General features: G+C 37.0%; 1 protein-coding gene across 1 annotated transcript; it reads right to left on the bottom strand.

The window, feature by feature from the left end:
- Positions 1 to 229: 229 nt before the first annotated feature.
- Positions 230 to 15410, bottom strand: sstr3 (somatostatin receptor 3). Its single transcript, XM_043228158.1, has 2 exons — positions 14181 to 15410; positions 230 to 2350 (listed from the first exon to the last, which is right to left on the bottom strand). The coding sequence occupies exon 2, from the start codon at positions 2305 to 2307 to the stop codon at positions 874 to 876; it is 1434 nt and encodes a 477-aa protein (XP_043084093.1). The 5' UTR covers positions 2308 to 2350; positions 14181 to 15410; the 3' UTR covers positions 230 to 873.
- Between the last annotated feature and the right edge of the window lie 228 nt (positions 15411 to 15638).

Here is a 15638-nt window from a genome sequence, read left to right as displayed (position 1 = left end):
TAAGAAGAAATGCAAAACAAAAATTCTTTAGGACATTCATTCTAACAGTGGTGCAATAATAAGTAAAATAATATATAATAATAATGGTAAAATAATATATGTACTTTTTAAAGAGTCCTCATAAATAGATTATAATCTGGATAATAAACATTCAGTTTGAAAACTGACAATCGTATGTTAAATATTTGTGTAATATTTAAAAAATGCCCACAAACAAGAACACAACTGATAGGCAGCACATAACTATATAATATAACAATATCCATGTATGACTTTGAAGACCTGTTTGCAACATAATTCAATTAGTGTACAATACTTTTACAATTAAGGCAAAAAGCACATACAAATACATTTAGAGAAAACTACAAGCCGATGTATAATTATTGACCTGTTAACATGTACAAAAAAATCTTCTCCAAATTTTACCACCTAGTAGTATGCTACAAGTCTCACTAAGTATGTTCACATGCGCAAGCAAAAGAGCATGTAAATGTACTTGGTGATCTAGTGCCCAGTCGTAGCCATAAAATCAATGCATTGATCAAATCTACTAAACAAATTTAGAAAAAGGCACATAGATGCTTCACATATTGTGGTGCTGGTCCCATAGGTATTGATACCATTGAATGCTGCTGATGACCCTTGCTTTGACTTGCCAAGTATCCTATAAATAAGGCAAAATTCATTGTGACTTTTCAAATTGTGTTGCCAGATTGTACACTTTCAAACGACAAAGTCTAATAACCAGGAGGAAATTTCACAGACATGAAGGTGAGCTGATAGACTTCAGGAAAGGCAGTACTGTAACTACAGAGTGAATAGAGCTCAGAGAGGCATGTACAATAATACTGTTTTTCCAGCTGACACAAAACTTTACAAGTAGCTGATCTCCAGTGAGTTGTTTTTTTCCACTGGTTCTTCTGGCAGTGTTTTCACATTCCCATTTTTAGCCCCGTTCAGCAGGGTTGCAGCAGTTCCAAAGCCTGTGCCTTTAACATCCCCACTCATGCCTCTCCTGTCTGGGGAACATGTCTCAGAAACCCCAGTACCCGAGGGTCTCTCTAAGAAAAGCGCTCTGGTGCTTTCAGGTTGTCCACTTCCATTTCCGTTCTGAGTAATCCTGCAGATTTCCGTCATCTCCGTCACTTCCTCCCTGTACTCTTCTTCTTCCTCATCCTCTTCATCTCTCACTGCTCTTCTAAGGCTTTCCCTGGGCATCAGAACTCTTCTTCGTTCCTCCTGATGCTGCTGCTCGGTTGGCTCGTGGTTCTCGACTCTTCGAGATGAGCGGCACAGAGCCTTTCCAAATCCTCTTTTGAAGTTGTCCGAAAGGAAGCCGTAAACGATAGGGTTAGCGCAGCTGTTAGCGTAAGACAACACCACCACAAAAAGATGCAGACCTTGGGGCTCATCCCGTAGCGACTCCACCAGGTTAATGATGTTGAGGGCATAAAACGGCATCCAGCAGAAAACGAACACAGCCACAACTATCACCACCATTCGTGTGACTTTGCGCTCTGACTTGCGCCGTTTGGTCGAAGTGGCATGAACCTTTTTTCCCGAGCTGCGGATTTTGATCACGATGAGGAGATAGCACATGCAGATGACTAGCAAGGGAAAGAAAAAGCCAACTGTGGAAGTGTAGATGATAAATGCTGCACCCCAGATGTTAGCTGGCTCCGGCCATATGATGTTGCAGATGCCTCCTTCCCGTTGCACGTTTGCGAAAATCACCACCGGCAAGACTACTAAAAACGAGACCGCCCAGATTGTTCCGTTCACTGCCTTGGCCACTTGCGGTCGTCTCCATTTTGAGGACCGTATAGGATGAACCACGGCCAGGTAGCGATCGATGCTCATCACAGTGAGGCAGAAGATGCTGGTGAACTGGTTAATGCCGTCAACGGTCATGACCAACCTGCACGTGAATGAGCCGAAGGGCCAGGAGTGCATGGCGTTCTGCACGGCGAGGAACGGAAGGCCCAGCATGAAGAGCTCATCGGCTATAGCTAGATTCAGGATGTAGATGTTGGTCACTGACTCTGTCTTGGAGTAATGCAGGACTATGTGGATGACCAGTGAGTTTCCCCCCAGGCCGACGATGCAGACGATGATGTAAATGAGCGGGATGAGGATTCCTGCCATGCTTGTTCCTGCTCGGTTCCCCGCATCTGTCCCATTAGTGCAGTTCGAAGCATTGAGAAAGCAAGTGTCATTGAGAATGCTCTCGTTAAGAAGGAAACCAGGAATGGAGCCGTTGCCCCATAAGCCCAGCACAGCAGAGGCGTCTACTGAGGTCAGCTCCATCTCAGTCTCTTGCCGTCACTGCCTTCAGCTGGGGGCCATTGTCCTGCACAGAGAACAACCACAAACTATCATTTCTCTCTCAATGCACTCTCACATTCAATAAATGCATAATCTACAGACAAAAGAACCATTGTTAGGAAGTTTGTTTCACACTGTTTTTTTGCAAATCCGAAACTAGCTTACCAAGTGAAAACATACAATAGATTAGACCAGTGGTTCTCAACCTTCCTGAGTCCAACAGCCAAGATCATATTAAGAGGGCCACATTCATTTAATGCCAGACATGACAAAGACGCCTTTTTACATTTCATAAAATTATACATAAATCATGAAATCCATGTTTTGTGTTTTTCAAACAAAATGTAGCCTAAATAATGGTTAATGTCTTTCTGACATTATATAAAAACTATTTATTAATTAATTAAAGTAAAATTGTAAACAATACTGAAACAATGAAGTACATGCAGGATTGCTGTATAAAACCCCCAAAAAAGCAGGATAAAAAATGGGATTAAATTCATCATAAGCAGGGAACATGTGTAATACTCAGCAGGAGGGGGCAGGTGTTGAATGAAACTTGGAGTAGTGGGATAATTGGTTTACACAGACCTCTATGCTGCAATGGACAAAAATGTCTGAAAGCTCAGTGCATGGTGCATTCTCATCAGAATGACAAATATGTTCAGTTTACATGTTGAAGATCTTGTTTTGTATTTTTAACATATACAAAAAGTAAAAAAAAAAGTAAAAAATAGTATTAGTTATTTTAAAATGATTATATTATATTCTAATATAGTATATTACATTCTAATGCATTATATTATATTACATTATATAATATTATATTATATTTTCAAATGTAGTTTCCAGAGGCACGCTGGTTGCGAACCACTGGACTAAACACTGGTCAAATGACATAAAGAGGGATTGCAGAGAACAGATCATCGTACACTCACATGGCTCACAGGGATTTAGATAGTGTTATTTTTGTCCCTTAGGCAATCAGGCATGCCAATTATCCTGCGTATGTGAGATGCTCAGCAGAGAAAAGTCTGCCTCAGCAGTACCTTGCTGAACCATTAGAACGGCAGCGTTTCAAAACATTAGCCCTGCATATATTTGAACTACGGAAAAACAAATATGGACAATAACAATTCAATTATAAAGCAAAGCATAACAGAGGAGAACAAAGGCTCGCTATACTGGGAATAGTAATTTAAAATACATAATTAAAATAGAATGAAGGAATAAAGGGTGAGAGCTGTTATATGTTGTGTCAGATAAGAAACAATTGCAGTGTTGGCACCAGCAATGAGACTAAATAATGTGCTTTCACATATGGCTAATAATTGATATTCAGAACTGACTGAGCAGATGATTAAAAGCCCATTCATGGTGTGTGTGTGTGTGTGTGTGTGTGTGTGTGTGTGTGTGTGTGCGCGCACATGCATTATGTTTGTTCTAAGGATATAAACTGTCCTTGGTTATCTTAAAGGAATAGCTCCCGTAAAAGTGAAAATTCTGTCATCTTAATGGTTTGGAACAAATAAAGATAGCTTTTTCCAACCTGGTCTCATAAAAATATGTATCTCTGTGCACTTTTTGTGCAACACACTTTCATATACTTTACTGTTTGTTTCAAAGAGAAATGTCCACAGAGTGGCGCTAAAACACAGGTTAAATACGTGAACCCTGGCACTTTTTTATCACACTGATATAGCTTTGTATTGCGGCAGTTCACAATTGAAATACTTGGGTAATGTCGCTAAAAGTTATCGCCAAATCCAACTTTAAACCTACCAGATAGGGTTATCCAATGCAAAAATGATAGAAAAATGTAATTGTTGATGCAGCTGTGTCATTTTAACTTCCTTTTACACAGATTTGAACTGTTCTGGCAAAGTGTAGTTACACGGGATTCAAGCCGGAGCTCCTCGCCTCTCAAGTACATCTCTGTGCTCCGTGATCTACCGAACAAACCTGCCGCATATGAAAACACATAGATATGAAGCTGGATATGTGTGATGCTAACATTCAAAAGAATCCGTATCTCCCAGCATATTAATGTAAGTCATAACATGATATTCTGCAAGTAATTGTGTGAAAAATATGCTTTATTAATCAAAACATTGATATAAATTTGTATGAAAAGGAGTAAAAGGTGTCAGTTTTACTGTTCATTTCTTTTGGAAACTGCAGTGATACGCACCAATGTAAGTTTATGCCATGAGACCAGGTAGGATTTTTTGAACTCTGTATAATCTATATTATATTGTATTAAGTATTTCTATAGTCATATATAATACGATATAGTGTTTGAAAGTGTAATAATAGATGTGAGAGAGAAGAGATCAGGTCATCAGGTGCTCATATGTGTTCATATGCTCCATATGACTTTGTTGAAAGGCAGAAAAATTGTATGTAAAATATTCACACCTGCCTTTCTCCATTTTTATTGTTTTTTTTTTTTTTCGCTTTCCATTCCAATTACATCCAGAAGCAAAGAATATGGAAGATAAATTGACTGTTGATCACAGTGGCACTCATGCAGAGAAACAGGGGGAAACATGCAGAGAAGAACTGCCATAATCATGCTCTGTATAGGTTTAATGTAATTTATGCTGAGATACGACCGTAAATTTATTATGTTAAACTGAAAAACACTGGATACCAGAACCTGTTTGTTGAAAGATGTAATGCCATTGACTTTTATTGTGCTTCATTGTTTGAAGCTCCCTGCTACTGAACATAGAAGACAATGTTTTAGAACATTTCAGGATGAAATGCTAATAATGTTGCATGAATGAAAGTTATTCATTATATAAAAGAAATATTTTATAGAGTTGCAAAGATTCGTTCCCTAAAAACAGATTAAAGTGGCATTCAGTGTCAGTGCAATGTTGAAATTAGGAAAAGAAAATGTATGCAGAATAGAATGAGACAAGTTGAACAAAGAGAATAATAAGTGAAAAGAGATAAAAGCACGAGAAGAAAGGCTATGATCTTTCAGGTCTATGACATTCATATGGCTCTACACTCATAACCTTCATTATTAAATAGCTATCCAAACCATCAAAACACTTTTTTTTGCAGTGTTTTAAATTTAATTGGTTCTTTTAAAGTAACATGAAACAGACATGCAGTGAAGAAAAAACCTTTATACGTCTTTATAAGCCTTATAATGAATGCACCACAGGCTGATTTAGTAAAAACCATTAGTTAGTAGTGCTAATAGTATGATTTAATGCTTAAATGCCCACCATTTACATGATCTCTATACTATATCGTTGAAATAGAGGCTGACAGGCCATTATACTATACAGTCTGAGATTTTTGCTGTTACACAAGCTTGCAAGCTTTTTTTTTGTTTTTCCCATTGGGAGAAACTGCATGTCAAACGTTGATTCTCATGAGGTCATGACTTGCATTGTATATAAGAAATTACAGGCCAAGCTGAGTACTTTATGAGCACTGGGCTCCCAAAAAATGCACTGGCATTTCCATCCTTATAGGCACATTTGGTTACTATAATGTGGGAAATACCAGGTACGCACACAAATAGAATAAAATAGAGATATTTTATTCTCAACACTTCACCAAATCATTTGCACAGTCAAGTTATATATTCTTTTCTTCTGTAAAAAAAAAAAAAACCCAGCAAAACCGAAAACTCTGAGATCTTTGTTTAGAACAAAAGCTGATACGATTATCACCTAGCAGTACATAGCGTGTACCAGCTTTGACACAATTACCAGGTTAACTGCTCATGACCTCCCAAGTTTCCGAACTTGCACTTGTGAAGTCGTCTGGCTTTCGACTCAGAAGTCATTTTAAAAGCACTGAACACAAGCTTAATCTATAATTCAATTTCTTTTTTTTTCAAAACTGTGGGAGATACTACTTTTTGAAAGACTTTGGACAATGGTGAGAGCAATGCATTATTCATCATTCGACACTGTGCACATCTCCCTGTCCTTTTCTCCTTTCCTTCCATCTTATTGCTTTGTAGAGGGAGACCTCCTCTGCTCTGGGAGGTCAGCATTTTTTAAATGGGTACTCACTTTAATCTATCTTCTCTCACCCATGGACTCATGGGAGCCATTCATCCATTCAGTGGTTCATCTGATTATATGCCATTTGCTCCTGGGACAAGTGCTAGATAGGAACAATGACGTTTGTGTAATACAGCTAACAAAACCATCAATTAGTGAAAGCCACAATTTCATTTAATTTATTTGTTTTGAGAGATGCTTGACTCAATGCGGAAGGCTGGACAATTAATATAATTAGCTAATTGCTAAAATTGTCAATTACAACATTCTATTTACATCTATTCTCATCATTCCAAAATGTTTACAGCATGCTTTCTTGTAGCAGTATCTAATCACGGACATCTTTGTTGTATACAGATGAATGTGATGGTCAATCAAAGAGCTTTTACACCAGTTTTTAAGCAAATCAATAATCACAACCGGTCATAATGACAGGGTTTTAAGCAGTCTGATCCATGGAAGCGTGTTTAATGTTTCCTTTTCATGAATTTAGAGATTAACTTTATCAGAGAAGCCCAGAAAATATTTTAGATTAGAGAAAGAGAATATCTGACAAACTTTAAAAATTATTTTAATGACTTTTATACTATTGATTCAGAGCTAAATAACCTCAGACAGTTTTCTGCATCTGCTGTGTTTAGCAAAGGTGAAGAGAGATCATCTAATCACAGATTTCAAGGGTGCAGACAGCTCAGTTAATTGCAGATTTTTAGATGGGTTGAGATGAAAGACATGGGGTACCATTGCCTGACACTCTGGTACTAAAGTAAAAAGCATTGATAGTAATCTGATTTGAAACATGTTGAACCACTCGCTTACAAAGTAGCTGCCACCCAATCAAACTGCAAGTGGTCCCGAGACTGCAGAACATGCTGCATGTACTGTGGTCTCAAACGGTCACATGCAGCTTTACTGATTACACGTTTATCGCTGATGATAGGGTGGGGTATATTATATTAAGGTACAAAGGTGTCAACTTTTTTTAAAGGGCCACCGCCCCAGTAACGGCACCTTTACCTTTCGTCCAGGGAGTCTATAATGCACATTTTATTAATTGAAATGGTCCCACTTTATATTGAGGGACCCTATTACCTGTGTTCTTACACAGTATGTGTACATAGTATGTAAGCACAGTGTAAGTACACATTGGTACATAGTATCTACCGCTGTAATATTTATGTAACTACACACATGTAATAAACCTCAGACCACTGGTAACAGGACATTGGTAACAACACTTTTTTAACGACAAAATGTAATTGTTAGAGTCATGGTTTGATTCATGATGAAATGGGTAGGTTTAGGGATATGTACAGTGGCATTTAAAAATAGAAAAATAAATAATTTATTTCAGTGTGAATCAGAAGGTGAAAGCAATGATTTCTGTTAAGGTCTTTTCTGTTGCTATAATCACTTGTATGATTATAGATGCCCTAAGCAACTTGAAGCAGGTATGCAAGACACAAAATTACATTTAACGTAACTTAGCAAAAAAAAAAAAATGCTGTAGAATTACCTAACCTCTTTATCACAAATAATCATTTTTACAGTTCATCGCACTCCCATTTGTGAGAATTTGAGATTAATTCATCTATAGACAGAGAACAACAGATATGACTCATTTATGTGGGTCCGAATTGATCTCAAATGAATTAGCAGGGATTTATCAGCTCAAAAGCAGAACTAATGTTTTACAATCAAAACAACTGTGACCTAACCAACCACAAAAACAGAATAACTAGGCCTACATGGACATTTTCACATTTCATTTGGTTTCCGTCTTCCATTCAAAGAACATGTCTATTAGCATTGTTAAGGACATACATACACTGTATATAACTGCAGCGAATATAACTGTCTGATCAAGTAAAATGTCCGATAAGATATGGAGAATATGATAATCTTATAATATACTAGGGACTCGCTTCTTCATCATGGAAATAACTTAATGTGGCCTTTCCATGTCTGGGAAGTTCACCTCACCATATGGTGTCCCATTTGCTGTGTTTTGAATCATTCGTGAGCTCACGAGACCCCCCAGCCCGTTGTGACCACTCTGTGTCCTCAGTGTGCACTTTTGCTGACCTTGTTATGTCCACAGCAGACTACAAACCCACAGTCTTTCTAATAATAGAAACTTTGACATGGAAACATGCTGCATCAATGTAAAAACGATCAGTTTACATGAATGTTTCCTAGTTACGTATGGATGCACATTGTGACATAATTACAATATTTACAAATATTTCTATCTGCATTTTTCCAAGAAGCGAAAGCGCTGCTTGACATTTTCTCATTAATAAAGAACATTTCAGTTCCCGAACAGATGCACATGCATTATACAGACAGTGAGAGACTAACACAACATCTCATTGTGTTACGTTATTCATAAATATTACAACATTGAACTGATCGACATTGAAATATGCAAGTTACAGCACACAGGGGTTCTCTTTAGGGCTGCAATTTTACTTTTTTTTTTTTACTATTATTTTAAATACGGTTGTACGCAACACCAACTGAAGAAAGAAATAACGATTAAAAGGTTTTTGACGCTTAATTTAATTTAACATAGTTCGTTTAAAATCCCTCTGACTTCAGCGCTGTCGTCCTAAGATTAAAATTAATTTGACGGCAACAACAAAATAATAATAATTCATTACATGAAAGGAATGGAAATGGGAAACGGACCCAGTTATAGACAGGCGATCTCTATCTGAAAAACAAAACCGCTGAGAAACGTCTGATGAATATTACTCAAGCAAGCACCCCTATGAATATTTTATAAACATCTGCTACGTGGTGTCACCTTTTCATTCCTATGCAATGCATTCTGTTTTAAATATTCTTCTCCATGTCCCCATCAGCTAATCAGATCATTGACCCTTGCTGCTCACATCGGCAGTAAATCTGCTCTCTGGTGAGGTTTGCCAGATTCAATCACATTTAGTTGTACGCACCCGTCTCATACATATTACACAAAAAATATTAAGATGTTTGATCCCCAAAACTGCAATTATACACCCATGATTAACAAGCCGGTTCTTTCTCTGTGTCAAGGTTAATGTATTGGTAATTAGTATTTTCATACAGACTTGTTTGCATTTCTTAATAAAATATTTGCTCAAAAAAAACGTTCTCCTGTCATTCAGACTGCTGACGACATGATCTGTTAAAATAATCAGTGTCACTGGGTTCTGGCATTGTTGTACTTGCACTGACAGATGCAAGTAAATCTATGATGTGTGTGTCGCAGTCATGAATACATTCACATTAAAGTAGATCGCATAACACTTGCTGAAGGTTTGCCACGCATTTACTGCTAAAGTCTATGTTTGTGCTGATGAGCGGCAAGGACTTTCCATCCGGGAGCCATCTCATCATCCTTTGTGACTCTAAACAGGCAGCCTTGAATTGCTCAAAAATTCATGATGCAGGATGTCCTTAAAGAATAATAATAACTTCACGTAATTCGAAGCATTTCGAGAACTCAAAAAAGCTTTGAAAATTTATAAAGTACTTTTTAAGTACTAGAAGTAAGTGTTCTGTAACAATATGAGACTTCTGTGATGTCAAACTTTAGACTTTCACACCATTTACCCAAGATTATTTTACCCCGGAGCGCCACAGAGCAAAGAATTGAATGTATGAAAGCAATAGCGACAGCAACAAGAGATTTGAAGCTTATCCACCTTTTTCCTGACACAAAAATGGGTACCGCCATTTATAAATGTTATGGGTATGGCTTCCTGTCTCATTTACGTCCAGCTATTTATCTGTACAAACCAGTTAGTTTTGCTGCTTGATACCGAAAATGTCAATGTCAACTGTCTTATCATGTTATTTTAATGTATTATCTTAATTCTAAACACACTGGTGTCTAATACAAACAGTTTTACCGTTTACTGCACATTGTTATTTCTCTAAAACACAACCGGAAATCTCACCCACGGGCTTATTTCTGCATTCAGGAAAAAGGTAGATGGCAGACGCGCTCAAGAGACGAATCGCCTTGTTATTGGCTGAATGCTAGTTCACGCGAATCTAAGGAACAAACCAGAGAACGCAGGCAGAAATATTGGCGATGTGTCAAAAAAGTGGCGTTTCATTGAAAGTTTTGAGTTCAACACTGGTTGGTTTTTGAGAAGCACTGTTACAATTATTTTTTGAAATTACTATCCCAAAGCTGCGGTAGCTGATTGTACCAATCCTGAGAGAGATTATGTCACTCTCTGCAGGCTGGTTCAGAATCAGCGCTTGTGAAATGGGTTAGGTCTTAAGGGCCACACATTCACTGTTCATGCCTGTCAGACTGTTTCAACACCGAGGGGCCTCTGATCTCTCAAAGACTTCCAATCTCCACTCAGAGCTTAGTAGAAACCAACAAACAACACACTTATCAGCCTTGAAATGCTGCAGACTTAAAACACTAAAGAAAGAAGTCACACAGCAGGAGACCTTCTCAAACAAAAATCCCTCTATATCACCAGATCAAATCACCTGCTTACTTTGCCACCCTAAGCCGATCTGCTTAGTTTCTCCCTTGATAAAATCAAATATCTCGGACCTGTCTGAAACAATCCCAGCCCACATTCAAGCTTTGCCTTGAAGACATAGAGAGACATTCAATCACCTGGGCACAGTTACGCTCTTTCAACGTCAAAAGCTGACGTCCTTGCCGTTATTTCTACAGCTCTGAGAATAAGCAAGTTTTTAAATAGCAGCCCTGCATTTAATCAGCCTCTCACGATTCAAAAGGAACGATGAACTTTGCCTTCTGTCAGAAAATAGGAGATTGAGGTTACATATGAGTGAGCCAGAGAAAGAAAAAGAGACAGAAGGACAGACAAAAAAAGGGAAATTAATTATATGCGACAGCAGCTGTTTGATCTATGCATCACTACTGAATCGATCTGAATGTTTGTCAAATATATATATATATATATATGATTCATCAATTTAAAAACATTTAAAATATGATTCATTAATAGATAGATTATATTATAATTATATTGGATTACATTGTAAAGCACTCTTAATCATACTAGTTATTTTTTATTGATCGCGTTGGTCACATAATCCTCACAAATTCCACTTTTAAACTTTTACATGTTTTAGTGAAATAAACTACACATGCAAAAAAATAATATATATATATATATATATATATATATATATATATATATATATATATATATATATATATATATATATATATATATATATACACACACATATATAAATATTTCTTTAGTAGGTATTTTACTTTGTTATTTTACAGATAATTTAAATTTTTACATATTTCTGATTTAAAAAAATAGCTTTTATCAAACTCAAACCCCTGACGTTTGTTTAGGAAACCTTTACATAATGCATTGCCTTTCATATTTCATATATATATATATATATATATATATATATATATATATATATTTCTGTTTGTGTTTTCATATCAGTATAGTTATCCTATTTACAACAATGTGAAATGTGTAATATAATATAATATAATTCATGTAATTTAGAATCAGTAATCTACTCAGCTCTATTGATTGCGCTAAATCAGGTAAACCGAAACCCCTACTCTTCACAATTTAAAAACAATTTCTTTAAAAAAAAATGATTGGTAGATGTTTGGTGTGCTGCACTAACTTTCTATATGATAGATGGTAAAGTGTGTGCTGCATGTGGGTGGAACAGTTGGAGCAGTGTTGGGAAGGAGAGAGGCATGTGATGAGACAATGCAGCCCCACTGTTACTCGCACAGTCACACTCTCACGGAGAAAAGTCAGAGGCTACTGACAGAGACGCTGACATGTTCTGTGGGTAAAAATAAAACATAATAAACTAACACAATCGATGCACCCCGACATGTTTGCGGGAGTTCCATTGCATGATCAGACCACACGCAGCATACAAAAGTGCAAGGATGTGAAAATGGTATTAATACGAAACATTACGCTCCGCAGACTTGCGTTAAGAACAGGTATATTCTGAGACCGTCTGAGTTTGATTTTAAGAGACAGGTTGCCAGGAATGTCAGCGAAGAGGGAACAGGACTAGCGAGGAGCTGTTAATTAGACAGTGGAAGGGGGCACATATTTATCGCTCCTGCCCTCCCACTCTCATTCTGTCTCTCTCCACCCCTTTATTCCTTTTTCAATCAGTCTCTCTCTGTTTAATTCATGGTAGATGACAGACTGTGGATAGAAACCACAACTTTTATCTGTAACTAACTAAGCTACTTATCATCGAAAGACTATACAAATTCATTTAAGCAGCAACAAGTAATTGTAATGCTTGGAGTTGGAATTATCGGTGTGTGAAAGATCCTCGACAAGATGTTGTTAAATGGCGCCATTGCAGAACCAGTTCACCAGTTACACTATGTAGGCTGTCAAAACTGACACTTCTTGCTTGTGAGTTGAACAGGCCGGGTCTTTTGGCTTACTGTATGCCTGCCTTCATGGCATTCTGCTTCTTCTTCTGTGGACAGCACTGGCTTTTCTCAAAGTCACGAGTTCAATTTTCTCCAAGAGCAAGGTGCGATCTCTGGTCACACTCAGTAGCTTTTTTGAGTTAGGGCTTCTGTTACTGTATTAGTATTAGTCTATACCTCAGGATTTGTGGACTTATATTTAAGTAATGCAATTTCTTTTTACTACAGCATGAAGCGAAGAAAGTAAATAAAATGATATTTTATTTACATTTTAGCAGATACAAGTCTATCAAGCCGAATACAGCTGATTGACAGCTACATTTATGCAAAATTTTAATGGCTGTAACTCTTTTTCATAGTTTATTGATTATTGACCAACTGTTACTCCCTTTATGTCAAATCTTTTTTTTCTACATTCTGTCCTAACAGCAACACATTGATATGTAAATTGGTTACAGTGTATAGATACGCTGTGTTCAATGGGAAAACCAGTTTAGCGAAATTATTACACACATAATAAAACAAAAATGTATATGAAATAATTTTGTTATACATTTTACAACGTAATTGAGAATCAGCCTTGAACAGATTGAAGTTTGGCTTAAAAAAATCCAGAAAATTACAAAACAAATCACATCTATTCATGCCATTTAAATTTTTTTACAAAAACTGACTTCTATTGTTCTCTACAGAGGACATAGAATAACATCTGAATTAAATGTTTTTTCCCCCATTTTTTTCTTATGCTCTAAACAATGTAAAAATACTCCATTCACAAAGCTTCTTTTTTTCTGGGTCTCATATGTATATGTACATACTTCATTATATATCAAAACTTATTTTGAATGTCTTGGAAAGGGTACAGATAAATGCGTAAACATACAACTACCAACCAAATTGCATATCCAATGCATAAATCTAAATACAAAAACTGGACTGAGAATTACCAAGTTGTTCGCACCGTTCAGGGGCAATGATAAACCAGTATATTTACAGAGTCTAGTATAACCACCGTTCTACTAGACGGTTGCTGCAATATGGGTTTGAAGACTTTACTAGGATGTTACCAAGTAACAATTACGCTCTAATAACACTAAGTAATTAGTCTAAATAGCACCTGCGCTTCACCTGTCTTAATAATATCCCATTACATGAAAAGCAACGATGTTTACTGCAGTCACGAATGAGCTCTGAGGTAGCCTGGAATCTATCGTCACACACAGCACAGCACTTGTCTGCCTGAGCATCGTCCTAATAATATTACTAGAATTACAGAATTAATATCCATAACTCTTTATACACAGACCGAAGACTATTAATAAACTGCAAGGTTAGGATCCGGCGCGGACGGACCCCCAAAAATTGTGCTTCGCAAAGTTTCCTACCTTAAACCAATATTCTGCCGCCCAACTTGCTCGTCGCAGCTGGGAATATGACAAACCCGGAGATACGTGGCGATACTTCTAACTTAATTCGGAGGTTCGAGCGTTTTTTTCCCTGAACGAGCCGTCGCACGCGCTCTCTGGAGGCGCCGCAGAAACAGCGCGCGGTGCTTTGACTCGGCGAACGCGAGAGAAACTCTCATATCTGAGGAGTCCTGAAGATTGCATTGCTCAATGCTCCATCACTCCCCTGTAACCAGGTAACGGCTCTTCCGCAGGCACACGCCAGGGGAAGGTAGGCGTGATAGAAATCACTCCGGTACCGTCAGCTCGTGCGCGCGTGCACGCGTGCGTTTTAGAGGTCTGTTGTTGATTGAGCTGTAAGTGCACGGCGTGTTCTTTAGGGCGCAAGACTGCTGGGAAGGAATGAGAAGCAATATATATATTTCACTCAGGTTATTATTATACGACTGACATTTTGTTTGACAGACCAAGGTTTAAGTAAACTTTGTTACTGCTTTGAATTTGAAAGAGATTTGAACCGTTTTGAATAGAATGATTATTACATTCTTATTACAATACAATATTAACCATAACTGTCATATTTTGATCATGCAAGCATCACAGAAACACAATTGATTGCTATTACTAGATAAAGAGAAAAAGCCAAATTTGTATTACATTTTTGAACATGAAAACAGTATGTGTAAAACCTATTTGAACTTATTTGTGATATTAGATTTCATTTGCTTTAGCAGGATATGGATTTAATTGGAAAACGGTAACAGATTTTTATTTGCTCACATTTAAATATTGATGGAAAAGTTGCTTTTGACTTGACTTGACAAAACGTTCTCACTTTTGTCTACTAGTCTAAGTTTAAGTGTATTTTAGTTTTTAACTAAACTAGACGACAATTATATGTTTAATTTGCCATATGAAGTTCCTTAGAACTCCCTTATAACTTTGAATATCTTCTTGAATACACAAGGTGTAATGTTTGATGTAGATAATCAGCTATAAAGGTAAAAAAAGACGGATCCGTGATGCCTAGGTCAGCTGTCAGCCGCTTGAGTTTAAGAGAGTCTTTAGACAGTTAATGGAACGAATGATCCACTGAAGAGGTTAAAGATAAAAGGATTTTCACTGCAAATTTTTCACTAAAGATAAAAGGATTTTTTCACTGAAGAGGACCACATAATGCATGCGCAAGAAAACACTCTCACTGAGTACATGGATGGTTGGAGACTTTAAAAGCACATGCGAACAGGTAAGAATCGAAAGGTTGCTAGAGTTAACAGCTCTTTAAATAATTAATTTCACCTTAAGAATTTTGTCTTCATTACAAGAACTATTGGTAAGGTTATCTTTTAAAATCTAAATAAATAAATAAATAAATAATAATAATAAAAGATTGAATTTTCTTTACCTAATTGTCTGTTCCAGGTCAATGAGAGATTG

This window comes from Puntigrus tetrazona, chromosome 3 (assembly GCF_018831695.1).
Source record: "Puntigrus tetrazona isolate hp1 chromosome 3, ASM1883169v1, whole genome shotgun sequence".
Classification (NCBI taxonomy): domain Eukaryota; kingdom Metazoa; phylum Chordata; class Actinopteri; order Cypriniformes; family Cyprinidae; genus Puntigrus; species Puntigrus tetrazona.
This window is presented reverse-complemented; position numbering and strand designations above follow the sequence as displayed.

Bases quoted from the DNA above. Each gene is read 5' to 3' on its own strand.
- sstr3 (XM_043228158.1), bottom strand. From the start codon at position 2,307: ATGGAGCTGACCTCAGTAGACGCCTCTGCTGTGCTGGGCTTATGGGGC.